The following is a 27,741-nucleotide window of genomic DNA, read 5'->3' as shown; positions in this document are numbered from 1 at the left end:
GAGATCATCTGTTCACCTACTCCGTGTCTCACAAAAATACGGCAGTTGGAACCAAAAATCTCAAATGTGGACTCATCAGACCAAAAAATGGATTTCCACCGGTCGAATGTCCATTGCTCGTGTTTCTTGGCCCAAGCCTTCTTATTGGGGTCCTTTAGTAGTGGTTTCTTTGCAGCAATTAGAGCATGAAGGTCTGATTCATGGAGTCTCCTCTGAACAGTTGATGTTGAGGTGTGTCTGTTACTCTGTGTTTCATCATAGCGCTTGTTGGTTTTTGCAACTGCACTTAAAGAAACTTTCTCAGTTCTTGACATTTTCCGTATTGACTGACCTTCATGTCTTAAAGTGATTATGGACTGTCATTTCTCTTTGCTTATTTGAGCTGTTCTTGACATAATATGGACTTGGTCTTTTACCATGTCACAACTGACAGGCTCAAACTCATTAAGAAGTAAAGAAATTCCACAAATTAACTTTTAACAAGGTACACCTGTTAATTGAAATGTATTCCAAGTGACTACCTCATGAAGCTGGTTGAGAGAATGCCAAGCATGTGCAAAGCTGTCATAAATTTGTTTAACACTTTTTTTTGTTATACATGATTCCATTAGTGTTATTTGATCGTTTTGATTTCATCGATATTAATCTACAATGTAGAAAATAGTAAAAATAAAGAAAAACCCTGGAATGTGTAGCTGTGTCTAGACTTTTGACTGGTACTGTATATATACAGTGCATTTGGAAAGTATTCAGACCCCTTGACCTTTTCCACATTTTGTTACGTTACAGCCTTATTCTAAAATGTATTAAAAAATATATATTCTCAAGAATCTACACAAAATATGACAAACCTAAAACAGGGTTTTAGGAATGTTTGTAAATATAAATATAAATAAATATATACATTTATTTAAAAAAAATATGAAATAGCTTATTTACATAAGTATTCAGACCCTTTGCTATAAGACTCGAAATTGAGCTCAGGTGCATCCTGTTTCCATTGACCACCTTGAGATGTTTCTACAACTTGATTGGAGTCCACCTGTGGTAAATTCAATTGATTGGACATGATTTGGAAAGGCATACACCTGTCTATATAAGCTCCCACAGTTGACAGTGCATGTCAGAGCAAAAACCAAGCCATGAAGTCAAAGGAATTGTCTGTAGAGCTCCAAGACAGGATTGTGTCGAGGCACAGATCTGGGGAAGGGTACCAAAACATTTATGTAGCATTGAAGGTCCCCAAGAACACAGTGGGCTCCATGATTCTTAAATGGAAGAAGTTTGTAACCACCAAACTCCCATCCCTCTGTGGAGATGGGAGAACCTTCCAGAAGGACAACCATCTCTAAGGCACTCCACCAATTAGGCCTTTGTAGTAGAGTGGCCAGACGGAAGCCACTGCTTAGTAAAATGCACATCACAGCTAGCTTGGAGTTTGCCAAAAAGCACCTAAAGGACTCTCAGACCACAAGAGACAAGATTCTCTGGTCTGATGAAACCAAGATTGAACACTTTGGCCAGAATGCCAAGTGTCACGTCTGGAGAAAACTTGGCACCATCCCTACAGTGAAGCACGGTGGTGGCAGCATCATGCTGTGGGGATGTTTTTCAGCGGCAGGGACTGGCAGACTAGTCAGGATCGAGGGAAAGATGAACAGAGCAAAGTACAGAGAGATCCTAGATGAAAACCTACTCCAGAGCACTCACGACCTCATACTGGGGCGAAGGTTCACATTCCAACAGGAAAACAACCCTAAGCTCACAGCCAAGACAATGCAGGAGTGGCTTCGGGACAAGTCTCTGAATGTCCTTGAGTGGCCCAGCCAGAACCGGGACTTGAACCTGATTGAACATCTCTGGAGAGACCTGAAAATAGCTGTGCAGTGACACTCCCCATCCAACCTGACAGAGCTTGAGAGGATGTACAGTACAGAGAAGAATGGGAGAAACTCCCCAAATGCAGCTTGATGAGGAAAAATAGCTATTTATTCAATTTTAGAATAAGGCTGTAATGTAACAAAATGTGGAAAAAGTCTAGGGGTCTGAGCACTTTCTGAATGCACTGTGCATGTGTGTGTGACGCAGCTAAACGCATATAGGGGAAACACTGCACTTTGAAAAGTAAACACATTATTTGACATTCTACAAGCACATGACTGATGGAGGACTGATATGAGATTGTTGTGATCATGCTAGTTCATTATTTCCCTCACCCCCAAAAAATGAATGTCCCTACACATACTATAAACCAGTTGGAGATATTTTATGATAGCAGATATGTTAAAAACCTAGCCATAAAGTAGTATTACAGTATATGTAAAGTATGTACCTTGTGATGAGAGATATGTTTCTCACCACAATCAGGTCTTTCCATGACACTGAATGCCAGGAAGGAGTCTAGCAGTCTGGGCTCCCTCACGGATTCTTTCTGCCCCTGTTGTTTGCAGAGCCAGGTCATTTTACTGCTCTTTTCCCTTGAGCCACAATGGAGTAAATAGAACCACTCCATTAACTTGAGTTGGAATGGAGTCATGGACTGTACTTAGAATTCTATGAATACCTCCCATTGAGTTGAGGAAAGTTGGTGATAGACTACATAAAAAGATGTCAGATAGTCTGTTTAAAGTTATTTCATTTAGATTTCACACATCTAAAACATCTGAAAGCCCAGTAGTTTTATTTGAAGTGAAAGCACTCAGGAATGTCTCTCAGAGGTTAACAGTCGATGCTGTCATTTTCAAAAAATGGCAAGTCATTAAGCGATTAACTGATTGTTCTCTCGGTTAACAACACCACTTACCTTTCACAATGTCACAGCACCAACCAGGAGGTCACACAGGCCTGTCATAAAGCAGAACGGAGCTTACATATTGTGTAGATATTGTCCCTTATTGGTTATCTATGGGGTGGCAGGGTAGCCTAGAGCGTTGGACTAGTAACCGAAAGGTTGCAAGTTCATATCCCTGAGCTGACAAGGTACAAATCTGTCGTTCTGCTCCTGAACAGGCAGTTAACCCACTGTTCCTAGGCCGTCATTGAAAATAAGAATTTGTTCTTAACTGACTTGCTTAGTTAAATAAAGGTCAAATGAATAAAAAAATATCGTTATTAGGGCCTGAAGTATTTATTGACTACAAGGCCAAACAAGGGAAAACTCTAGTTGCAGCCTATAAGTAGGGCCAGAGTTCATCCTGGTCAGGTCATGTGGTCGGAAAAAACACAGGATCTTACACCTATCATTGTAAAAAGGCTATGGATCCAAAGATTGCTTTTCGTTTCATCCAAAAAGGATGTACAAACTAATCTGTATGACAAAATACAGACTCAGGGATTTGTTTTGAAACCTGAGAGGGTGAAAATATGTTTGAAACCTGAGATGAAAGCTGAGACAACATGAGATTACATGGGCTTCTGTGGGTAGTTAGTTAGAAGTGATGTGGATCATCTACTACTGTACTATTACTACAAGGTATTTAAAGCTGCGATATGTCACTTTTTGGACGACCAGACCAAATTCACATAGAAATGTGTTTTATACTAGATCTGTCATTCTCATTGAAAGCAAGTCTAAGAAGTGGTAGATCTGTTTTATGTGCGCTACTTATGCTTCCTGTTCTTAAGTTTTGTTTTTGCATCTTTTACTTTTGATTTCGTACAGCAGCTTCAAACCAAAGACAGTACAGTATGAATATTCTCCAATAGAAATCTCTGATCACACTTGTAGGCGATATCATTTTGTCTCTCACGAGGTTGGAGTAATAACATGTTCAACTAACTATGTAAGACATTGGCTGAAATCTAGGTTGTGCCTTTAGATTTTGACAAAATTAACAACCTTTTCATTTCTTTCACTGACTTCTCGAACCCCAAACCCGGCATGGTCTGTTTGGTCTGTTTCGCAAGCATTTCCAGAAGTCTTGCAATGTTGCTTCTCTGGGATTAGAAACTGTGTTGAAACAGCTGAAAATACAATATATTTGGTTATGGAAAAGATATTTCACAGCGGTTTTGATTGTACAATGATTCGCAACACCATATTTGCTTGTTTTCCCACAAACTGGAATTAAGCATTATGTATTAGAATTTTTGAATAGCCATTCTACGTACAGTACCAGTCAACAGTTTGGACACACCTACTAATTTAAGGGTTTTTGGTGTGTCCAAACTCTTGACTGGTACTGTATATACGAAGTGCCAAACTCACTGACTGATGCAGATGCTGCTCTATTACACTACTCTATTTAGCTACTGAGTGAAATTAAATGTCATCCCCTAAAACCCTTACAAAGCATTTATAAGAGGGGAGGTTACTCATAGCAATATGTTAGTGGATTTTATCAATATGAGAGTCATTGTGAAGTCAATTCAGAGCCAGAGGTAACTTTTGCAGTCACACTGTGACATCTGCGCTTGGTCTACTAGTATAACTTGAAGCATGAAAATGTTCCCAATATATATATATATATATATATATCTAACAAGGGGTCACACTCAAAATGTTAGAAAAATCCATCAACATCCTCATCTCTAGCTCTGGCCCCTCAACCTCTATCTTGACAACAATACAAGCTTCCCACTGGGCACAGACGTCAGTTCAACGTTTCGTTTTGATTTACATTTGGTTGAGTTGGATTTAGGTTCAAAGTTGGGTGCCATTTTTTCCCCAAACCATTACATTACATTTTTTGGGTTGAAATGACATGAAACCAAGTTGATTCAACCAGTTTTTGCTCAGTGTGTTTACTCTGAACCCCTGAGAGGAGACGAGGAGAGAAGGGCAGCAGATGGAGGGATAGATAGATAGAAAAAGGGATATGATGGTGGGAATTACAGTCCTCCTCTGTCAGTCTGTTTGTTCTGTGTGTTTGCTGCCCTACTCTGTGTAACACGTGAGATAATTCACACCATCTCGCTGACTGTGGCGAGTCTCGCTGTGGCCAGTCTGAGCAGAAGAGTAGGAACCATACAAATAGAGTAGGAACAGCTCCAGACATCGAATTCAAAATGTTTCGGACACTGGTGTTCCATTTTGGAATGTTAGATTAAGTTGGCCAGAAACACAAACTGATCTACCAGGCTAAGAATGTTCAATATGAATATAGAATGTGCCTAGAATGTGCCTTCAGAAAGTATTCACACGAGAGGTCTTCTTGGGTCCAAAAAGTTAGACGGGTTCTGAAATGGACCCAGGGCTTTCCTCCCCAGACCCTACCGAATAAATATATGTTTTAACATGGAGACACGGTCCGAATGGACCCAAGGCTAATCAGATCAGGCCCCATATAGACAGTGTCGGGTCTCCATATAGACACGAGAGGCTCGAGGAGGAGGAGGAAGAGCAAGACAGCAGCAACCAAGCCAACTCGTACTAGTTAGTATAACCTCTAGCTGCCAAAGCTGGGTTATTTATCATCCAATCTGGGTCGTTGAAACATATCCTTTCACTTTCAATTCCATCATTTTAATTCCATCTTCCATTGATCTTTTCGCTTGCTTGCAATGACACACACAGAGCCAGAGGCTAGTGCATATTTTGATGACTTGTGATTAGCCGACAAAAGCAACAAGCTACACGCGCCTATCTCATGAAAAGCCGCAGCAGTATAAATTAGACAATTTTCTCTCTCTTTCTACTGCAGCAGTCACATTCGGGTCCTTACTGGCAAATCATTTCTAATTACACATACCCAAGACCTGTGACAATCAAATCAGATCCGACCCGGATCCAAGGGTTAACTACAGAATTTCTGTCAGAGGTGTAATTCTGTTTTTAGACTTTTTTTTTAAATTTTTTAACTAATTCATTAAAAATGAAAAGCTGAAATGTCTTGAGTCAATAGGTATTCAACCCCTTTGTTATGGGAAGCCTAGTTCCCATAAGTTCAGGAGTAAGAATTTGCTTAACAAGTCACATAATAAGTTGCATGGACTCTGTGTGCAATAATAGTGTTTAACATTATTTTTGAATGACTACCTCATCTCTGTACCCCACACATACAATTATCTGTACAGTCCCTCAGAATTTCAAACACAGATTAAACCCCAAAGACCACGTAGGTTTTCCAAGGCTTCACAAAGAAGGGCACCTATTGGTAGATGAGTTTTTTTTTTTAAGTAGATGTTGAATATCCCTTTGAAGTTATTGTTATTAATTAAGTTATTATTTACACTTTGGATGGTGTATTAAAACACCCAGTCACTACAAAGATACTAGCTCAGTTACAGGAGAGGAAGAAACTACTCAGCTATTCCTTATATTAAGCAAACCAGACTGGACGATTTTCTTATTTTTTTATTTATGGATTGCCAGGGGCACACTCCAACATAATTTACAAACAAAGCATGTGTTTTTATTTTTGAAATTTTACCCCTTTTTCGTGGTATCCAATTGTTAGTAGCTACTATCTTGTCTCATCGCTACAACTCCCGTACGGGCTCGGGAGAGATGAAGGTTGAAAGTCATGCTTCCTCCGATACACAACGGAAGAAGCACCGCTTCTTAACACAGCGTGCATCCAACCCGGAAGCCAGCCGCACCAATGTGTCGGGGAAACACAGTGCACCTGACAACGTTGGTTAGTGCACACTGTGCCCGGCCCGACACAGGAGTCGCTGGTGCGCAACGAGACAAGTATATCCCTACCGGCCAAACCCTCCCTAACCCGGACGACGCTAGGCCAATTGTGCGTCGCCCCACGGACCTCCCAGTCGTGGCCGGTTACGACAGAGCCTGGGCGCGAACCCAGAGTCTCTGGTGGCCCACCTGGCGCTGCAGTACAGCGCCCTTAACCACTGCACCACCCAGGAGGCCACAAAGCATGTGTTTTTAGTGAGTCTGACAGATCAGATGAAGTAGGGATGTTCTCTTGATAAGTGTGTGAATTGGACAATTTTCCTGTCTTGCTAAGTATTCGAAATGTAACAAGTTCTTTTGGATGTCCGGGAAAATGTATAGAGTAAAGGTATATTATTTTCTTTAGGAATGTAGTGGAGTAAAAGTAAAAGTTGTCAAACATATCAATTGTAAAGTAAAGTACAGATACCCCCAAAAAACAAATGAAGTTGTACTTAAAGCTATTTTTGCTTAATTACTTTACACCACTGATAAGGAGCTACTTAATGGATCATAAAAACATAGACCTGGGAGAATAGGTCACCTCAATAATGGGTGGTGAGTCACCACAGAGAGAAGGAATAACAACCTGTATATAGTACTAATGATAGTTTCATTACAGTGTGTGAGTGTGTGTATCTCTCTCTCGCTCTGTGTGTGTGTGTGTGTGTGTGTGTGTGTGTGTGTGTGTGTGTGTGTGTGTGTGTGTGTGTGTGTGTGTGTGTGTGTGTGTGTGTGTGAACTTACCTAATTCTCTGGAGACAGGGGACACGGAAGCAGTCTCTCCTATCTTTGACACAGCGTCAAAGTACGCCTTCCCAGCAAGAGTCATCGCTGTGAGGAGACAAACAAAATAATCATATGAATGGATCTCACCAACACCTACATGATACCCTATTCAGACCCTTGTGCTAGCCATGCCTGTGTCTGAAACCACAGTGTAAAAGTTAACTTGTTAGTGTATCATGTGAGACATCTAATTCACTTATGTCCAAATATTGGGATGATAAATCACATTTTGTTCATGCTGTATAACCCTTGTTTATAACAACATTTGTCATAAGATGCTTGACAGTAATCCGGCCTAGATCCCCAAAGAGCAAGCAGCAACACAGTGGCAAATGGCAAGGAAAAACTCCCTAGAAGGAAGAAACCTTGAGAGGAACCAGACTCAGACTCATCCTCCTCTGGTTGTACTGGGTAGAAAACATTAACATGTTCTCACCGGCTACAGATTTCTCATAGTTCTTCCCCAGATTGACCAGGTTCCTCAGACCTGGGTTGAACTGCTCCATCACATTCTGTAAGCGAGAGGGGGGGGGGGGGGGGGGGGGGTCATAGAGAGAGGAGAGAGAATGAACTACAGCTGGGAGAACACAGACGAGAAAAACAAACTACAGAACAATCAAAGACCTGTTTATTCTTGGCCAGGGACTGAGTGTGACTATTCTTGAAATTGCTTGTTTAAACAACACTATTTTTATACCAATGTCCAGTGGGAAAACTAGCTTTTTTATTAACAATGGCCAATTCTCTTGTGGATTATATACACAGAAACTAATAATAAACCAATACATAAACCACATACATGATTGTCTTAATGTCATCATAAATAAAGGTTTTAATGTTTGTGTTAATTCTATAAATAACACCAAGCTGAAATAAAACGTTTTAATCATTAACATGATCCTTCACACTTTACAGCTATGTGCGACACAAAGTCCGACACAAAGTATTTGCAGCAGCAGGCTAGGGTGAACCAAACCCAATCCCCGTCCTATTCAAATGGCCCACAATAAAATGCTGTTCAGGACTGGAGTCCCTGTTTAAATTCCCCAGGCACACCCTCAATAGAACAATGAACTGCCAGGTATGTGTTAGGCCTGCTTGCACCCAGCCAGAGAGAGAGAGAGAGAGAAAGGGAGGAAAGAAAACAGAGAGAAACAGGTTTATCTTCACTCTTCTCTTCAGCTGAAACTGTGGCAGGTCCTAAACTGTATGTATAATTTATTAAACTGACACTTTCGACTTCACCTGCGGAGTATTGGACAGGTGGGGCTGTTGGGGCATGAGATATTGCCTTATAATTGATGAACTAACAATACGAAACAGATGATTGGTCAAATTTGAAGTTGACAAATTACAAATCTATTGTTTTTTTTCTTTCAGTTGAGAGGCAAAGGTACTTTGTAGGCTACTTCACTGCGTTTTGCGTTCAACAAATCACGGGCACAGTTTACACGTGCGCTAATGGTAAGCACTGTGCATGTATGGCCATATTATGGAATGGGTATATCTATCTCCTATAATAACTGTGAGCCCTAATCTGAAGCTAATTGGAGCCTACTGCTATTGCCAAAGGCGACGATGGACAATGGCCAAATGGAAACCCTGTTATTATGTAGCCAAGGTCATGGTGGAGAAATGGGGAGCTATGATGACGAGGGAAAAAAGCCTGCTTACCTTGTATGTACTTTCGGTCAGTTTATTCACATCGTCATGATCCAGAGACATGTTGGCAGTCATTTCTCAGTCTCTGCAAGATGGAACAAAAAAAACTAAACCGAAGCCAATCACTCGAAGTCTATATAATTCCTTTAAAATCCAAGGTGGGCTGTTTAGTTGTTCCAGGAGTAGTTTACAATTGAGAGCAGAAGCGCAACTGTGCACCAGTGGCCAAACAAACCGGCATCAACCGCTGCGCTGCCTGAACGGAGACTGTCAAACTTCACCGTGTGTGTGTCGGAGGGGCGGGAGACAGAAAAGGTAGGATCCGTGACGTCACTGCTTTAGTCAAGCACTTTCGGTGCTGTGCTTTCAGGTGGATCAACTCGGTATTGGCAACAGGGGTTGGGTGCTCAGTCACTCCCTATGGCTCACTCTCCCGGGGCGGTTCTGTTATCGCATTCGGAAGCATTTAAATGACAATAGGCTTACTTTAAAATCAGGGTGAACCACCCCGGGTTTAGCAGCTTCTGCAAAAGCAAATGGGGATCCAAATAAATAAACAAACAATATTTTTAAATCAATTAACTCCCCCATTTGGCCTTCGGCATTAGTCTCATGTAAACATCACTACAGAAAAAACACGATTTCACATCTGTGAAATCATGTGAAAACTTGTTTTTGGAACACTTGACATGTGGTCAAGTGAAATTCATGTGGTTCTTCCATAAGGGATCTTCTCAGCTCAATTATGCTGTGGTTCATTGCTGTTGTTATCAAATCAAAATCAAATCAAAGTTTATTGGTTGCATAGACAGATTTGCAGATGCAGCGAAATATTATTACAGCGCAGTAATAATACCTCGAAAACAATACAAAAGTAAAATGAAAGAAATGACAAAATATCAGAACAAGCCATGTCAGAGTCAGGAATATACAGTTTAAGTCGGAAGTTTACATACACCTTAGCCAAATACATTTAACTCGGTTTTTCACAATTCCTGACATGTAATCCAGGTACAAATTCCCTGTCTTAGGTCAGTTAGGATCACCACTTTATTTTAGGAATGTGAAATGTATAGTAGAGTAATAGTAGAGATAATTATTTATTTCAGCTTTTATTTCTTTCATCACATTCCCAGTGAGCCAGAAGTTTACATACACCCAATTAGTATTCGGTAGCATTGCCTTTCAATTGTTTAACTTGGGTCAAATGTTTCGGGTAGCCTTCCACAAGCTTCCCACAATAAGTTGGGTGAATTTTGGCCCATTCCTCCTGACAGAGCTGGTGTGACAGCTGTGAGTCAGGTTTGTAGGTCTCTCTTTTTAAATTCTGCCCACAAATTTTCTATAGGATTGAGGTCAGGGCTTTGATGGCCAAATATTTTTTTTCTTGCCCATTCACCCTCTAAATGACACACACACAATCCATGTCTCAATTGTCTCAACGCTTAAAATCATTCTTTAACCTGTCTCCTCCCCTTCATATACACTGATTGAAGTCGATTTAGAGAGCAGATGTTCATAATGTTTTGTACACTCAGTGAATAATGGTGTGTATAGACACTATGGACAATATATTAATTGAAAAGGTGTGTTCAGCAGTAGTGATATAGGAGTACTGGGTGGTAACCGGCTAGTATTAGTGACTAAGGTTCAGGGCAGGGTATTGGGCGGAGGCCGACTAGTGGTGACTGTTTAACAGTCTGATGGCCTGGAGATAGAAGCTGTTCCTCAGTCTCTCGGTCCCAGCTTTGATGCACCCGTACGGTCTCCTCCTTCTAGATCAGGTATGGGAAACTCCAGTCTTCGGGGGCCTGATTGGTGCCACACTTCCCTAGCAAACACAGCTGATTACTCAAATTGCATTCTAAAGTGAAGATCATGATTAGGTGATTATTGGAGTCAGGTGTGGTAGCTCGGGCTGGGGCAAAACTGTGACACCAATCAGGCCCCAGAGGACTGGAATTGCCCACCCCTGTTCGAGATGGTAGCGGGGTGAAAAGGCCATTGCTCTGGTGGCTGAGGTCCTTGATGATCTCCTAGGTCTTTCTGTGACTCCGGGTGCAGTAGATTTGTATTTGTATTTATTAAGGATCCCCATTAGCTGCTGCAAAGGTAGCAGCTACTCTTTCTGGGGTCCAGCAACATTAAGGCAGTCATACATATTTTTAAATATTACATTACATACCGTAACACTTCTCACAACAAATTAAGTGTGCTCTACTATCACATATCTACAATACAAAATCCATGTGTACGTGAGTGTAGAATGAGTGTCTTATGTGTATGTGTGTCTGTGCCTGTGTGTGTCTCTTCCCGCTGTTCCATAAGGTCTATTCTTATCCGTTTTTTATCTTATTCTACTGCTGCTATGGAATAGTGCGCCTCCCTTAGTCTGTTCCTGACTTGGGGACTGTGAAGACACCTCTGGTGGCATGTCTTGTGGGGTATGTATGGGTGTCAGAGATGTGTGCTAGAGGTTCAAACAGACACCTCGATGCATTCAGCATGTCAACACTTCTTACAAAAACAAGTAGTGATGAAGTCAATCTCTCCTCCACTTTGAGCAATGACAAATGTACATGTATATTATTAATGTTAGCTCTCCGTGTACATTTAAGAGCCAGCCTCCTGCTCTGTTCTGAGCCAATTGTAGTTTTCCGAGGTCCCTCTTTGTGGCACCTGACCACACGACTGAATGTTAGTCTAGGTGCGACAAAACTAAGGCCTGTAGGACCTGCCTTGCTGATAGTGTTGATAAAAAGGCAAAGCAGGATTTTAATATGGACAGACTTGTCCCAATCTTAGCTACTGTTGTATCAAAATGTTTTGGCCATGACAGTTTACAATCCAGGGTTACTCCAAGCAGTTTAGTCTCCTCAATTTACTCAATTTCCACATTATTTATTACAATATTTAGTTGAGGTTTAGGGTTTATGTAACGGCTTTCTTCTATCTCCTCCTCTGACGAAGAGGTATAGTAAGGATCGGACCAAAATGCAGCGTGTAGATTGCGATCCATATTTAATAAACAAACGTAAAACACGAATCAATTACAAAACACTACAAAACAAAGAACGTAACGAAAACCGAAACAGCCTATACTTGTGTAAACTAACACAGAGCCAGGAACAAGGACACTAAGGACAATCACCCACGACACACTCAAAGAATATGGCTGCCTAAATATGGTTCCCAATCAGAGACAACGATAAACACCTGCCTCTGATTGAGAACCACTCCAGACAGCCATAGACTTGGCAGCTCCTTGCAGACTGGCAGCTCCTTGCAGACTGGCAGCTCCTTGCAGACTGGCAGCTCCTTGCAGACTGACATCTCTGGCTGCTCCATGCAGACTGACAGCTCTGGCTGCTCCATATAGGCTGGCAGCTCTGGCTGCTTCATGCAGACTGACAGCTCTGGCTGCTCCATGCAGGCTGGCAGCTCTGGCTGCTTCATGCAGACTGACAGCTCTGGCTGCTCCATGCAGGCTGGCAGCTCTGGCTGCTCCATGCAGGCTGGCAGCTCTGGCTGCGCTGAACAGGCAGGAGACCAGCAGCGCTGTAAAGGAGGAAAGCTCTGGCAGCGCTGAACAGGCGGGAGACTCCAGCAGCGCTGTAGAGGAGGATGGCTCTGGCTGCGCTGAACAGGCGGGAGACTCCGGCAGCGCAGGAGAGGAGAAAGGCTCCGGCAGCGCTGGAGAGGCGAGGCGCACTGTAGGCCTGATGCGTGGTGCTGGCACTGGTGGTACTGGACCGAGGACACGCACAGGAAGCCTGGTGCGGGGAGCTGCCACCGGAGGGCTGGTGTGTGGAGGTGGTACTGGATAGACCGGACCGTGCAGGCGCACTGGAGCTCTTGAGCACCGAGCCTGCCCAACCTTACCTGGCTCGATGCCCACTCTAGCCCGGCCGATACGCGGAGCTGGAATATACCGCACCGGGCTATGCACCCGCACTGGGGACACCGTGCGCACCACTGCATAACACGGTGCCTGCCCGGTCTCTCTAGCCCCCCGGTAAGCACAGGGAGTTTGCGCAGGTCTCCTACCTGGCATAGCCCTACTCCCTGTGAGCCCCCCCCCAATACATTTCTGGGGCTGACTCTCGGGCTTCCGTCCGCGCAGCCGTGCTTGCTTCGCCAACTCCATTCTCCGATAACCTTCCGCGCACTGCTCCATCGAATCCCAGGCGGGCACCGGCACTCTCCCTGGGTCGACTGCCCACCTGTATATCTCCTCCCAAGAAGTATAGTCCATACTGTACTCCTCTTTGGGCTGCTCCTGTTGCCTCTTCTCCTGCTGCACCTTTGGGCGGCTACACTCCCCTGGTTTAGCCCAGGGTCCTCTCACGTCGAGGATTTCCTCCCATGTCCAGAAATCCTTATTACGCATCTCTTCTTTGGGCTGCTCCTGCCTGTTGACACGCTGCTTGGTCCTTTTGTGGTGGGTGATTCTGTAACGGCTTTCTTCTATCTCCTCCTCTGACGAAGAGGTATAGTAAGGATCGGACCAAAATGCAGCGTGTAGATTGCAATCCATATTTAATAAACAAACGTAAAACACGAATCAATTACGAAACACTACAAAACAAAGAACGTAACGAAAACCGAAACAGCCTATACTTGTGTAAACTAACACAGAGCCAGGAACAAGGACACTAAGGACAATCACCCACGACACACTCAAAGAATATGGCTGCCTAAATATGGTTCCCAATCAGAGACAACGATAAACACCTGCCTCTGATTGAGAACCACTTCAGACAGCCATAGACTTAACTAGAACACCCCACTAAGCTACAATCCCAATACATACACACCACATACAAAACCCATGCCACACCCTGGCCTGACCAAATAAATGAAGATAAACACAAAATACTTTGACCAGGGCGTGACAGTTTAGTGAGTGATTTGTCCCAAATACAATGCTTTTAGTTTATTTTAATTTTATTTAGGACAAACTAATTCCTTGCCACCCATTCTGAAACTAACTGCAGCTCTTTACTCAAAGCCAGTGGCATGTCATTAGTAAAGATTGAAACAATGAAGGGGCTTAGACAGCTGCCCTGGGGAATTCCTGATTCTACCTGGATTATGTTGGAGAGGCATCCATTACAGAACACCCTCTGTGTTTTGTTAGACAGGTAACTCTTTATCCACAATTTAGCAGGGTAAAGCCATAACACCTTTTTCCATCAGCAGACAATGATCGATAATGTCAAAAGCCGCACTGAAGTCTAACAAAACAGCTCCCACAATCTTTTTATCATCAATTTCTCTCAGCCAATGATCAGTCATTTGTGTAAGTGCCGTGCTTGTTGAATGTCCTTCCCTACAAATGTGCTGAAAGTCTGTTGTCAATTTGTTTACAGTAAAAAAGCATTGTATCTCGTCAAACACAATTTCTTCCAAAAGTTTACTAATGGTTGGTAACAGGCTGATTGGTTGGCTATTTGAGCCAGTAAAGGGGGCTTTACTATTCTTGGATAGCGGAATTACTTTTTGCTTCCCTCCAGGCCTGAGATATAGCAAATACAAGTGGCAATATCGTCTGCTACTATCCTCAGTCATTTTCCATCTAAGTTGTCAGACCCCGGTGGCTTGTCATTGTTGATAGACAAAAAAAAAAACATCTCTTCCACGCTCACTTTACGGGAATCAAAATTACAATGCCTGTCTTTCATAATTTCTGTTATACTTGGATGTATAGTGTCAGCATTTGTTGCTGGCATGTCATGCCTATGTTTGCTAACCTTGCCAATGAAAAAATCATCAAAGTAATTGGCAATATCCGTGGGTTTCGTGATGAATGAGCCATCTGATTCAATAAATGTTGGAGCTGAGTTAGCCTTTTTGCCCCAATCACATGTGTGATTTAATGAAAGTTGGATTTTTATGTCATTTTTTTTTATTTGCCGCGCTGCATTTTCCCTGTTTTTTGCCCAAGTGGGACGCGACTGTCCTGCCTCAAAGTCAGCCTGCAGGTGCCCGGCCAGCCACAAGGAGTCGGTAGAGCGTGATGAGCCAAGTAAATCCCCCCCGGCCAAACTCTCCCCTAACCCAGATGATGTTGGGCCAATTGTGCGCCGCCCTATGGGACTCCCGATCACGGACGATAATGACACAGCCTGGGATTGAACCCCAGGCTGTAGTTACAGTCATTTTCTTAATGGGTGCATGCTTATTAGTAACTGGAATAAGCAATTTCATAAATGTGTCAAGTGCAGCATCTGGTTGCTCCTCATTACACACCACAGACCAGCAAATATGCTTTACATCTTCAACATAGGAATCACTACAAAACTTATTGTATGAACTCTTATACACTATATTAGGCCCAGACTTTGGAACTTTGGTTTTCCTAGATATGGCTACTATATTGTGATCACTACATCCAATTCATTTGGATACTGCTTTAATGCACATTTCTGCATCATTTGTAAATATGTGATCAATACATGTTTATTATTTCATTTTTGTGTTAATTTCAACTACCCTGGTAGGTTGACAGATAACCTGACCCAGGTTTCAAGCACTGTTTAAAGCTTTTTCTTGAGTGGGCAGCTTGATGAAAGCCAGTCAATTTTGAAATCACCCAGAAAATATACCGCTCTGTTGATATCACATACATTATCAAGCATTTCACACATGTTTTCCAGATACTGACTGTTAGCACTTGGTGGTCTATAGTAGCTTCTCACAAGAATGGGCTTTTTGTTACGGTTTTCTAAGTGTGGTGAAGGAGAGTCGGACCAAACTGCAGCGTGTCGATTGCGATCCATGTTTATTTAAACAAACGTAAAACACGACTAAACACGAACACTACAAAAACAATAAACGAAACGAAAACCGAAAACAGCCTATACTTGTGTCAACTAACGTCAATTAACATCAAACAAGGACATCAAGACACTCAGGACAAATAGGACAATCACCCACGACAAAACTCAAAGAATATGGCTGCCTAAATATGGTTCCCAATCAGAGACAACGATAAGCACCTGCCTCTAATTGAGAACCACTCCAGACAGCCATAGACCTTGCTAGATAACCCCACTAGCTACAATCCCAAAAACATACACACCAAAACCCCAAGACAAAACACACCACAATACAAAAACTCCATGCCACACCCTGGCCTGACCCAATACATGAAGAAAAACACAAAATACTTAGACCAGGGCGTGACAGAACACCCCCCCTAAGGTGCGGACTCCTGAACGCACCTCAAAACAATAGGGAGGGTCCGGGTGGGCGTCTGTCCATGGTGGCGGCTCCGGCGCGGGACGTGGAACCCACTCAGTTAATGTCTTAGTCCCCTCTCCTCGCGTCCCTGGATAGACCACCCTCGTCGCCGACCATGGCCTAGTAGTCCTCACCCAGAACCCCACTGGACTGAGGAGCAGATCGGGACTGAAGGACAGCTCGGGACTGAGGCAGCTCGGGACTGAGGGGAAGCTCGGGAGTGAGAGAAAGCTCGGGAGTGAGAGAAAGCTCGGGAGTGAGAGAAAGCTCAGGAGTGAGAAGAAGCTCAGGAGTGAGAAGAAGCTCAGGAGTGAGAAGAAGCTCAGGAGTGAGAAGAAGCTCAGGAGTGAGAAGAAGCTAAGGAGTGAGAAGAAGCTCAGGAGTGAGAGAAAGCTCAGGAGTGAGAACAAGCTCAGGTAGGTAGATAGATCTACCAGATCCTGGCTGGCTGGTGGTTTCAGCAGATCCTGGCTGACTGGCAGATCCTGGCTGACTGGCAGATCCTGGCTGACTGGCAGATCTGGAAGATCCTGGCTGACTGGCAGATCTGGAAGAGTCTGGTTGACTGGCAGATCTGGAAGAGTCTGGTTGACTGGCAGATCTGGAAGAGTCTGGTTGACTGGCAGATCTGGAAGATCCTGGCTGACTGGCAGATCTGGAAGATCCTGGCTGACTGGCAGATCTGGAAGAGTCTGGTTGACTGGCAGATCTGGAAGAGTCTGGTTGACTGGCAGATCTGGAAGAGTCTGGTTGACTGGCAGATCTGGAAGAGTCTGGTTGACTGGCAGATCTGGAAGAGTCTGGTTGACTGGCAGATCTGGAAGAGTCTGGTTGACTGGCAGATCTGGAAGAGTCTGGCTGACTGGCGGATCCTGGCTGACTGGCGAATCCTGGCTGACTGGCGGATCCTGGCCGACTGGCAGATCCTGGCCGACTAGCAGATCCTGGCCGACTGGCACTTCTGGCGGATCCTGGCTGACTGGCACTTCTGGCGGATCCTGGAAGACTGGTGGATCCTGGCTGACTGGTGGATCCTGGCTGACTGGCGGATCCTGGCCGACTGGCAGATCCTGGCCGACTGGCAGATCCTGGCTGACTGGTGGATCTAACTGATCCTGACAGACTGGCGACGCTGGGCAGACTGGCGACGCTGGGCAGACTGGCGACGCTGGGCAGACTGGCGACGCTGGGCAGACTGGCGGCACCGGTGGCGCTGGGCAGACTGGCGGCGCTGGGCAGACTGGCGGCACTGGCGGCGCTAGGCAGACTGGCGGCTCCTTGCAGACTGACAGCTCCTTGCAGACTGGCAGCTCCATGCAGACTGGCAGCTCCTTGCAGACTGGCAGCTCTGGCTGCTCTATGCAGACTGACAGCTCTGGCTGCTTCATGCAGACTGACATCTCTGGCTGCTTCATGCAGACTGACATCTCTGGCTGCTCCATGTAGACTGGCTGCTTCATGTAGACTGACAGCTCTGGCTGCTCCATGCAGACTGACAGCTCTGGCTGCTCCATGCAGACTGACATCTCTGGCTGCTCCATGCAGACTGACAGCTCTGGCTGCTCCATGCAGACTGACATCTCTGGCTGCTCCATGCAGACTGACATCTCTGGCTGCTCCATGCAGACTGACAGCTCTGGCTGCTCCATGCAGACTGACAGCTCTGGCTGCTCCATGCAGACTGACAGCTCTGGCTGCTCCATGCAGACTGACAGCTCAGGCTGCTCCATGCAGGCTGGCAGCTCTGGCTTCTCCATGTAGGCTGGCAGCTCCGGCTGCTCCATGCAGACTGACAGCTCTGGTGGCTTCTTACAGACTGACAGCTCCATATAGGCTGGCAGCTCTGGCTTCTCCATGCAGGCTGGCAGCTCCAGCTGCTCCCTGCAGGCTGGCAGCTCCAGCTGCTCCCTGCAGGCTGGCAGCTCCAGCTGCTCCCTGCAGGCTGGCAGCTCTGTCTGCGCTAAACAGGCGGGAGACTCCGGCAGCGCTGTAGAGGAGAAAGGCTCTGGCTGCGCTAAACAGGCGGGAGACTCCAGCAGCGCAGGAGAGGAGAAAAGCGCTGGCTGCGCTGAACAGGCGGGAGACTCCGGCAGCGCAGGAGAGGAGAAAGGCTCTAGCTGCGCTAAACAGGCGGGAGACTCCAGCAGCGCAGGAGAGGAGAAAAGCGCTGGCTGCGCTGAACAGGCGAGGCGCACTGAAGGCCTGGTGCGTGGTGCTGGTACTGGTGTTACTGGACCGAGGACACGCACAGGAAGTTACTGGACCGAGGACACGCACAGGAAGCCTGGTGCGGGGAGCTGCTACCGGAGGGCTGGAGTGTGGAGGTGGCACAAGATGGGCTAGACCGTGAAGGCGTACTGGAGATCTTGAGAGCAGTGCTGGCACAGGACGTGCAAGGCTAGGGATGTGCACAGGAGGCCTGGTGCGTGAGGCTGGCACCAACTTCACCAGCCGACTAACACGCACCTCAGGACGAGTATGGAGCGCTAACCCAGGTGCCATCAAATCCCGACACGTTCCGTCGGGCGAATTCCATGCAAAAAGCACCAACACAGCAACTCCCTCATTTCTCTCTCCTCCAATTTCCCCATTAACTCCTTCACAGTCTCTGTTTCGCTCACCTCCAACACCGGCTCTGGTTCTGGTCTCCTCCTAAGCTCCTCACGATAAACAGGGAGAGTTGGCTCAGGTCTGACTCCTGACTCTGCCACACTCTCCCTGAGCCCCCCCCCCCCAAGACATTTTTGGGGCTGATTCTCAGGCTTCCTTCCGAGTCGCCGTGCTGCCTCCTCATAACGGCGCTGAGCCCAGGGTCTTTCTCCGTTTAGGATTTCCTCCCATGTCCAGAAATCCTTATAGCGCATCTCCTCTTTGGGCTGCTCCTGCCTGTTGACACGCTGCTTGGTCCGTTGGTGGTGGGTGATTCTGTTACGGTTTTCTAAGTGTGGTGAAGGAGAGTCGGACCAAACTGCAGCGTGTCAATTGCGATCCATGTTTATTTAAACAAACGTGTAAAACACGACTAAACACGAACACTACAAAAACAATAAACGAAACGAAAACCGAAAACAGCCTATACTTGTGTCAACTAACATCAAACAAGGGCATCAAGACACTCAGGACAAATAGGACAATCACCCACGACAAAACTCAAAGAATATGGCTGCCTAAATATGGTTCCCAATCAGAGACAACGATAAGCACCTGCCTCTAATTGAGAACCACTCCAGACAGCCATAGACCTTGCTAGATAACCCCACTAGCTACAATCCCAAAAACATACACACCAAAACCCCAAGACAAAACACACCACAATACAAAAACTCCATGCCACACCCTGGCCTGACCCAATACATGAAGAAAAACACAAAATACTTAGACCAGGGCGTGACACTTTTGGTGAGGCAGATTAACCTGTAGACATATTATTTTAACAATATTTAACATGAGATCCTCTCTAAGCTATACAAGAATATGGTTTTGACTATAAACAGCAACACCTCCATAATTGGCATTTCTGTATTTTCTGTAGATGTTATAACCATGTATTGCTACCACTGTATCATCAAAGATATTATCTAAGTGAGTTTCAGAGCTTGCCAGAATATTAATGTCATGTCTTACAAGCAAATTATTGATTTCATAAACCTTGTTTCTTAAGCTACATATGTTAATGTGGCTATTTTTAGCACTTTTCTAGGATGCTTGATTGTTTTCATTGCTTTACTGGGAAGCTTAGCAGAAGTAGACATGCTCATGTTATTTATGTTTGTGCAAATTGAGCTGCACACAGTGGACTTCCTACTAAGGCCCACCACCTCAGTGCTAACAGTATAACACTTGTTCAAAGGCACATGATTACTGCATACAATAGCTGTAGGATCAGCAGAGTTATTCAGGGCAGTTACAGGGACATACATTAGGTTACTTACATTGTGTCTACCAATGGGTACATTTGCTGAAGCATTATGACAACTCAGCAACACAATGGTAGGGATTAACCTAGCTGGGCTTGGGTGATTGATAAGTCATTGTCTCAGTGTAGTCTTATAATGCTGTGAAAAGAACCAGGAACCCAAATGATTTGGGATGATCCCATTCTCCTTATAAAACAAGCTTTGTTTCCAGAAGATATCAAAATTGTCAATAAATGTTACACCCACAGAGCTGCAATAGTTATGTAGCCAGTTATGGAGGGCTAGAAGCCTGCTGAAATGTTCAATGCCACGATTTAGGGAGGGCACAAGGCCAGATATTATGGGGCGTTTGTTGGTGTCAAGCAAAGACCCAGTCAGTTCTTTAAAATCCATCTTCAGCTGTTCTGCCTGCCCTTCATAATTTCATTGAATCCCACATGAACTATGATATACTCAATTTCCTGATGCAGGGTTAAATGTTTTGGAGCAGCTTATTGATGTCCTTTACTCGTGCTCCTGGGTATCACAACATTTTTGCTCCAGGGACTGAGACATTTGTCAACCCTTGAACTGCCCAATACAACAGAAGGGGATGGAGAAATCTGTAATGTCCTAGAAGGCAGGCAGTGTTCTCCCTATAATATGTTGGTCTGACCGCACCAGCCTCTGGAGAGCCCTGTGTTTGCGGACGGTGCAATTGCCATACTAGGCGGTGATACAGCCTGACAGGATGCTCTCAATGATGCATCTGTAGAAGTTCCTGAGGGTCTTAGGGGCAAGTTTCTTCAGCCTCCTGAGGTTGAAGAGGCGCTGCTGCATCTTCTTCACCACACTGTCTGTGGGACCATTTCATGTCATCAGTGAATGTACGCCGAGGAACTTGAATCTTTAGACCCTCTCCCCTGTGGCCCCGTCAATGTGGATAGGGGCATGCTCTCTCTGCTGTCTCATGTAGTCCACTATCAGCTCCTTCGTTTTGTTGATGTTGAGGGAGAGGTTTTTCTCCTGACACCACTCCGCCAGGGCCCTCATCTCCTCCCTGTTGGCTGTCTTGTCATTGTTTGCAATCAGGCCTACCACTGTTGTGTCGTCAGCAAACTTAATGATTGAGTTGGAGACGTGTGTGGCCACGCAGTCATGGGTGAACAGTGAGTACAGGAGAGGGCTGAGCACATACCCCTAACGTGCCCCAGAGTTGAGGATCAGCGTGGTGGAGGTGTTGTTGCCTACCTTCACCACTGGGGGCGGCGTCTCAGGAAGTCCAGGACCCAGTTGCACAGGGAGGGGTTCAGACCCAGGGCCCTGAGCTTATTGATAAGCTTGGAGGGTACTATGGTGTTGAAGGCTGAGCTGTAGTCAATGAACAGCATTCTTACATAGGTATTTCTCTTGTCCAGGTGGGATAGGGCAGTGTGCAGTGCTTTGGCAATTACGTCGTCTGTGGATCTGTTGGGGCGGTTTGCGAATTATAGTGGGTCTAGGTTTTCGGGTAAGGTGGAGGTGATATGTTCCTAAACTAGCCTCTCAAAGCACTTAATGATGACAGAAGTGAGTGCTACGGGGTGATGGTCATTTAGTTCAGTTACCTTCGCTTTCTTGGGTACAGGAACAATGGTGAACAGCTTGAAGCAAGTGGGGACAACAGACTGGGATATGGAGAGATTGAATATGTCAGCAAATATTTGTGTTCGTCATTCATATTAATATGCAAACATTTTTCTCCACTTTATGGCAAAATTAGGATAATTGCAGCAAACTTGCTTTAAAACGGCAACATTTTCTTTACTCCCCATGGCAAAATATGTAGATTTGCAGCAAATTCACTCTCACAAGTGTTTTGCTTGCAAGGTGAGGGCTCCATCGCAATTCTCTGTGTATGTCGCCATCGTGTGGCCATATTTAATACTGGAGCTCATGACTGAGATGCGATCAAACAAAATTCACATTTATTCACACATTTCTAATTTGTGCTTCTAATTCTGCATTGATTGCTTTTTGAGGATATAGACTGGGTATCTGTAAAGCACTTTGTGACAGCTGCCGATATAAAAAGGCTTTATAAAATACATTTGATTTGAGATGCAAGCAGCGTAACATCCTTTTTTCAACAGCAGGACAAATATAGCTTACATCAAACAAAGGTATAGCCAATAAATTCAATTATAGACTCCCCTAGATAGAACATGGGTGACTTCATAACTAATAAATAACGTTGGTAATTCCCAAGAAGTGTCCAGCAGATGTTTGTTGTGGGCCATAAACTAATTCCTTCATACCATGGACAGCGACTTACACAACACAGCTCTTTGTGTTCCTAGAAGCACATGGTTGAAACGCATGGGAATTATTTCCGGCTTTTACAGGAATTTGGGAAATGTTAAGGCTATGAACAACTTTTTGGCAGCAGCTGACAAGACAGTTAAGGAATATATTATAGGTTGTTCATTTGCAGTGTTCACATTTCTTTGTTCTGGAGTAGCCTATACCATTTGCCTCATCTGTGAGTGGACAAGCGCAAATGTAAATATGTGAGTTGCATGCGTAATATTCGAGTAAATAAGTAGAATTGTATTTAAATATCAAGTGTAATATATACTTTTATATAATTCTGGTTTATGTTTTCTGAAAAATATTTGTGGTGGTCTTCGTGTCACCTGTCCTGATTCTGAGCCCCCTGGTTTTGGGGCTCACAACAAACGGTTTGATCCATCTGAGTAGGTTGATTTTACGCGCATAACATTATTTCAATATAATATATATTTTTTTAACAATTTATAGTAAACTCATGTTTTTGTTTCTTTTTTCCTTCAGAAAATGTTTCGGGGAAGCTCAGCTTCATTCAGAGGGAATGCGACTTACGTGCGGGAGCTGGCCTCCGAGGTTCCAACCGAGACAAAGTTCGAACGGTTCGATCCAAGGAACACTTTACGCACCGACAAATTCAACTATACCTGGGACTTTGGCAACGGGTATGTCTGCCTGTTTATCATCGAATATATGTTTTGTTGTTTTCCTTTTCACAGGTTAGGCTATATATTTAAATAGTACGTGGTTGTTTTATTCTGGTTCTGTAAGGGAGGTGCTGTATGTGCACCATAAATACTTGTCCTCTGGAAACTACACTCTGCGGCTGAGAGTGGGGGCCCAAGTGAACAAAAGCTCTACTCCACTAACTGGGGTTTACACCATGGACATTACAGTGTTGGGTAGGTTGGCAGAATACACATAATTTGTGTTAAGAATGATTTAGTTTGAAATTGTATTGCATATCTCTGCTATTTTCCCGACCCCATCAGAAATATTAAGTCGAAAGGCCCTTTGAGTTTCCAGGTTTCCAGAAACAACAGTCTGGCTATTCATGTCGATGGAAGGTGGATACAATTTCCCAGTAGAATTAACACCCATACAACATCATAAACATGCATAACACATCAAAGAATCGACTAATTTATTCTCTCTCTTCCTCTCTTTGCTTCCCAGTCCTCCAATGTGGGTGTGCTATATTCATTCTCATTAGCTTTATCTCTCTCTCTCTCTCTCTCTCTCTCTCTCTCTCTCTCTCTCTCTCTCTCTCACACACACACACACACACACACATTCAGACTGAACCACATTCAGACTGAACCACATTCAGACTGAACCACACCTTCACGGCTTTAGGAGTCCACTGTCTTGACATCAGTGCCTGCAATGACATCAGCAAACTACAGACCTCCTAGGCTGAAGCTACAGTACAGTGCACACTCTCTCCTCTCACTATGAATACAGTATCGACTAGTTTGATATAGTACAAATGATCCATCTATTAGTATAGTGTCGCTCAGCAGTTCTGGTGGCACAAGGGGTTTTGATCCGAATTGACCTCTTTAGATTTCATGGTTCTCCTTGTAATCTTAAAGTGATATTATGGGGTTTTGGCAAAGAGGCCCTCTATCCAGATGAACTTATAGATATACTTTTTATGTCTCTGCATGCAGTTTGAAGAAAGTTGCTAACTAGTGTTAGTCCAATTGCTAAATGATATTAGTGCAATGACTGGAAGTGTCTATTCATTGCGCTAACGCTGGTTAGCATTGGCTCGCAAACCTACCTTGAACTACCTTCATACTGGACACAGAGACATACAAATAGTATCCATGAGCTCATCTGACTTTAGGGAAGTAGATAAAGGGTCTCATTGCCAAAATCCCAAAGTATCCCTTTAAACTGAACCGAGTGATAGTGTTTTTCAGAGAAATTAAAAGACGTCAATGGGACAGTGGCCAGGGTTGAGGAATTCACTCGGGAGTTCTGGAGAAGAGTAATTTAACTCATGGACCCACAACCCATACTGTTCATGTCTCCTGTGGTGAACTGAGGAGTTTCAGGAAGCTTATGACCTCATTCTAATGCATATACAAATACCAGAAGACTAAAATAATGATGAATGATGGCTAATATAAATAGGAACATGATTCAGTGGTGTACAAAGTATGTCAAGAGGAGACATGCTGTGGTGCTTGAATAATCATTTATGCAGAAACTGGTGAGTATGACAGTTACTAATTGGGAGTGAATTGTAAATAGGAAATTAATTTTGCTTGCACAACTTCTGACCAGTATTCAAGCTTGTCTATCTGCATCATGTAATACTGTAGCATTAAAGTATGTGAAGAGTTTTCCCTACCTTGAGCTATGGTAAAAACAGTTCTCTCTGTCTCCTAATAGCCTCCAATAACCTGCTCTTCATCCTGCCGTGTGCTGGGATCATATTAGCAATCCTCGCCTTCATCACTGTTATAGCCAGTCGCCCTAAGAAGGGAAACAACAACAATTCACAGGTAGAATGTTAGGCCCTGTTTCAATACTCCTCCCAGAGATATGAGGCTATTCTACAACGTGTCCACAAGGGGGTGTTCTATACCTAACAAATTGACTAACGATCAACTTCAAATAATGGCCGTGGCTGTAGAATGCACTGTCAAGCAATGTTATGGTACTCTAGTACAATATTCAGACTTGACTCGGACTCGACCAGTGGTGACTCGGACATGGACTCGGACTCGACCAGTGGTGACTCGGACATGGACTCGGACTCGACCAGTGGTGACTCGGACATGGACTCGGACTCGACCAGTGGTGACTCGGACATGGACTCGGACTTGACTAGTAGTGACTTAGTTGTCCGATGGTGATTTGCTCAGTGTATCTGTTCTTGTTCTGTATAAATTTGCTAGGAAATGTTGAGACACTGTAGCCCTACAAACACCAAAAAAAGTGTCAGTGTAAATGTTTACATTTGTTTGTTTATTTTATTATGTTACAGATGTCTGGGTACAGTAACGCCACTTACTCCAGCATTAAAATGGACCTGCAGCCCCATCGGGACATCCCTGATATCAGTACTAATCTGTATGTGTCCAGGGCAGAGAAAGGAGAGGTCCAAACCCTTCTGTTGCAGCATGGTACCAGAGCTGACGCCTACTCATACCGCAACCAGTCTTCATTTACTCGCTTTTGATCTGGGCTTTGTGCTGGTCTGATTCAAGTCCAATGCTAATAGTTTGCTAAAAATGTATGGTTTGAGATCAATAAACATGTAAAGTAACCTTGAACTATAAATTATTTCACTGATGTACAGGTATACGGAACAAAAATATAAATGCAACATGCATCAATTTCAATAATATTACTGAGTTACAGTTCCTAGAAAGAAATCAGTCAATTAAGATAAATTCATTAGGCCCTAATCTATGGATGTCACATGACTGGTGAGGGGCACAGCCATTGGGCAGTCAGACCCAGCCAATCAGAATGAGTTGTTCCTCACAAAAGGTCTTTATTACACACTGAAATACTACTCAGTTGAATCAGCTGTCCGGGTGACTGGTCTCAGACAATCCCGCAGGTGAAGAAGCCGGATGTGGAGGTCCTGGGCTGGAGTGGTTACACGAGATCTGCAGTTGTGAGGCCGGTTTGATGTACTGCCAAATTCTCTAAAACAACATTGGAGGCGGCTTATGGTAGAGAAATAAATATAACATTCTCTGTCAACCGCTCAGGGAGACATTCCTGCAGTCAGCATGCCAATTGCACACTCCCTCAAAACTTGAGACATCTGTGGCATTGTGTTGTGTGACAAAACTGCACATTTTTAGAGTGGCCTTTAATTGTCCCGAGCACAAGGTGCACCTGTGTAATGATCATGCTGTTTAATCAGCTTCTTGATATGCCACAGCTGTCAGGTGGATGGATTATCTTGGCAAAGGAGAAATGCTCACTAACAGGGATGTAAACACATTTGTGTATAAAATTTGAGAGAAATAAGCTTTTTGTATGTATGGAACATTTCTGGGATCTTTTATTTCAGCTCATGAAACACGAGACCAACACTTTACATGATGCGTTTATATTTTTGTTCAGTATAAGTCAGGACTGAGACTAGACCACTAAGGAACACTCAACACCTCTTGGAAATCCATTCTGGTGTGTCTTTTGCATAAACGTGTGTAATTGTCCAGCAGAAAAATAAAACCCTATCCCAGGGTGAGGATTTCAGAAGACTGATGTGGGTTTTCCACTAACGTTTTACCTGAGCTTTGCTCCTGTCATATTTTTACTTCAGTGAAAATATGTTGCCCTAAGAGTTAAAAGGTAGAATCTTATTCCAAATGATTCACATCTGTAATGGCTGCCAAATGCGCTTCCACCAAGTATTAACTCAGGGGGGTGGAGACTTATCCAATTATATACAGTACCAGTCAAAAGTTTAGACACACCTACTCAAGGGTTTTTCTTTATGTTTACTATTTTCTACATTGTAGAATAATAACGAAGACATCTAAACTATGAAATAACACATTTGGAATCACGTAGTAACCAAAAAAGTGTTTTAAAAAATCTAAATATATTTTATATTTGAGATCCTTCAAAGTAGCCACCCTTTGCCTTGATGACAGCTTTGCACACTCTTGGCATTCTCTCAACCAGCTTCACCTGGAATGCTTTTCCAACAGTGTTGAAGGAGTTCCCACATATGCTGAGCACCTGTTGGCTGCTTTTCCTTCACTCTGCGGTCCAACTCATCCCAATCCATCTGAATTGGATTGAGGTTGGGTGATTGCGGAGGTCAGGTCATCTGATGCAGCACTCCATCACTCTCCTTCTTGCTCAAATGGCCCTTACACAGCCTGGAGGTGTGTTGGGTAATTGTCCTGTTGAAAAACAAATGATAGTCCCACTCAGAGCAAACCAGATGGGATGGCGGATCGCTGCAGAATGCTGTGGTAGCCATGCTGGTTAAGTGTGCCTTGAATTCAAAATAAATCACAGGCAGTGTCTCCAGAAAAGCATCCCCACACCTACTCCTCCATGCTTCACGGTAGTAACCACACATGCAGAGATCATCCGTTCACCTACTCTGCGTTTCACAAAGACATGGCAGTTGGAACAAAAATCTCACATTTGGACTCATCAGACCAAAGGACAGAATTCCACCAGTCTAATATGTCCATTGCTTGTGTTTCTTGGCCC

The 27,741-nt window shown here is 44.2% G+C and overlaps 2 protein-coding genes across 10 annotated transcripts in view; one reads left to right on the top strand and one right to left on the bottom strand.

Annotated features, from left to right (window-relative positions):
* baiap2l1a (BAR/IMD domain containing adaptor protein 2 like 1a) overlaps positions 1-9,355 on the bottom strand; it is a 41,698-nt gene extending 32,343 nt beyond the window's left edge. The window contains exons 1-3 of one of the 2 annotated variants that reach the window (XM_031805076.1): positions 9,080-9,355; positions 7,842-7,917; positions 7,364-7,450 (exon numbers count right to left, since the gene is read on the bottom strand). In XM_031805076.1, the coding sequence (XP_031660936.1) occupies positions 7,364-7,450; positions 7,842-7,917; positions 9,080-9,142 (226 nt within the window). In that variant the 5' untranslated portion in view covers positions 9,143-9,355. The remainder of the gene's footprint in view (positions 1-7,363; positions 7,451-7,841; positions 7,918-9,079) is intronic. The other variant, XM_031805077.1, reaches the window with a different exon arrangement.
* Positions 8,365-25,823, top strand: tmem130 (transmembrane protein 130). 8 transcript variants are annotated; one of them, XM_031805080.1, is made up of 6 exons: positions 8,493-8,612; positions 8,786-8,869; positions 23,041-23,198; positions 23,305-23,435; positions 24,937-25,049; positions 25,535-25,823. In XM_031805080.1, the coding sequence occupies exons 2-6, from the start codon at positions 8,867-8,869 to the stop codon at positions 25,727-25,729; spliced, it is 600 nt and encodes a 199-aa protein (XP_031660940.1). In that variant the 5' UTR covers positions 8,493-8,612; positions 8,786-8,866; the 3' UTR covers positions 25,730-25,823. The 8 variants fall into 8 exon arrangements, 7 of the variants coding, with proteins under 7 accessions (XP_031660939.1, XP_031660943.1, XP_031660940.1 ...); XM_031805081.1 differs by having other exon boundaries at positions 8,493-8,668; XM_031805079.1 differs by lacking the exons at positions 8,493-8,612; positions 8,786-8,869 and adding an exon at positions 8,365-8,486.
* Positions 25,824-27,741: the final 1,918 nt, after the last annotated feature.

Source organism: Oncorhynchus kisutch, linkage group LG25, assembly GCF_002021735.2.
Source record: "Oncorhynchus kisutch isolate 150728-3 linkage group LG25, Okis_V2, whole genome shotgun sequence".
NCBI classification, from domain to species: Eukaryota; Metazoa; Chordata; class Actinopteri; order Salmoniformes; family Salmonidae; genus Oncorhynchus; species Oncorhynchus kisutch.
The sequence above is the reverse complement of the archived record's forward strand: the minus strand, read 5'-3'. Positions and strand labels throughout refer to the sequence as shown.

Coding starts and splice junctions, on each gene's coding strand:
- tmem130 (XM_031805078.1), top strand. CDS start 9,129: ATGTTGGCAGTCATTTCTCAGTCTCTGCAAGATGGAACAAAAAAAACT. Junction 9,383..23,040: donor AGGGGCGGGAGACAGAAAAG/GTAGGATCCGTG, acceptor TTTTTCCTTCAG/AAAATGTTTCGGGGAAGCTC. Junction 23,199..24,936: donor ACCTGGGACTTTGGCAACGG/GTATGTCTGCCT, acceptor GTCTCCTAATAG/CCTCCAATAACCTGCTCTTC.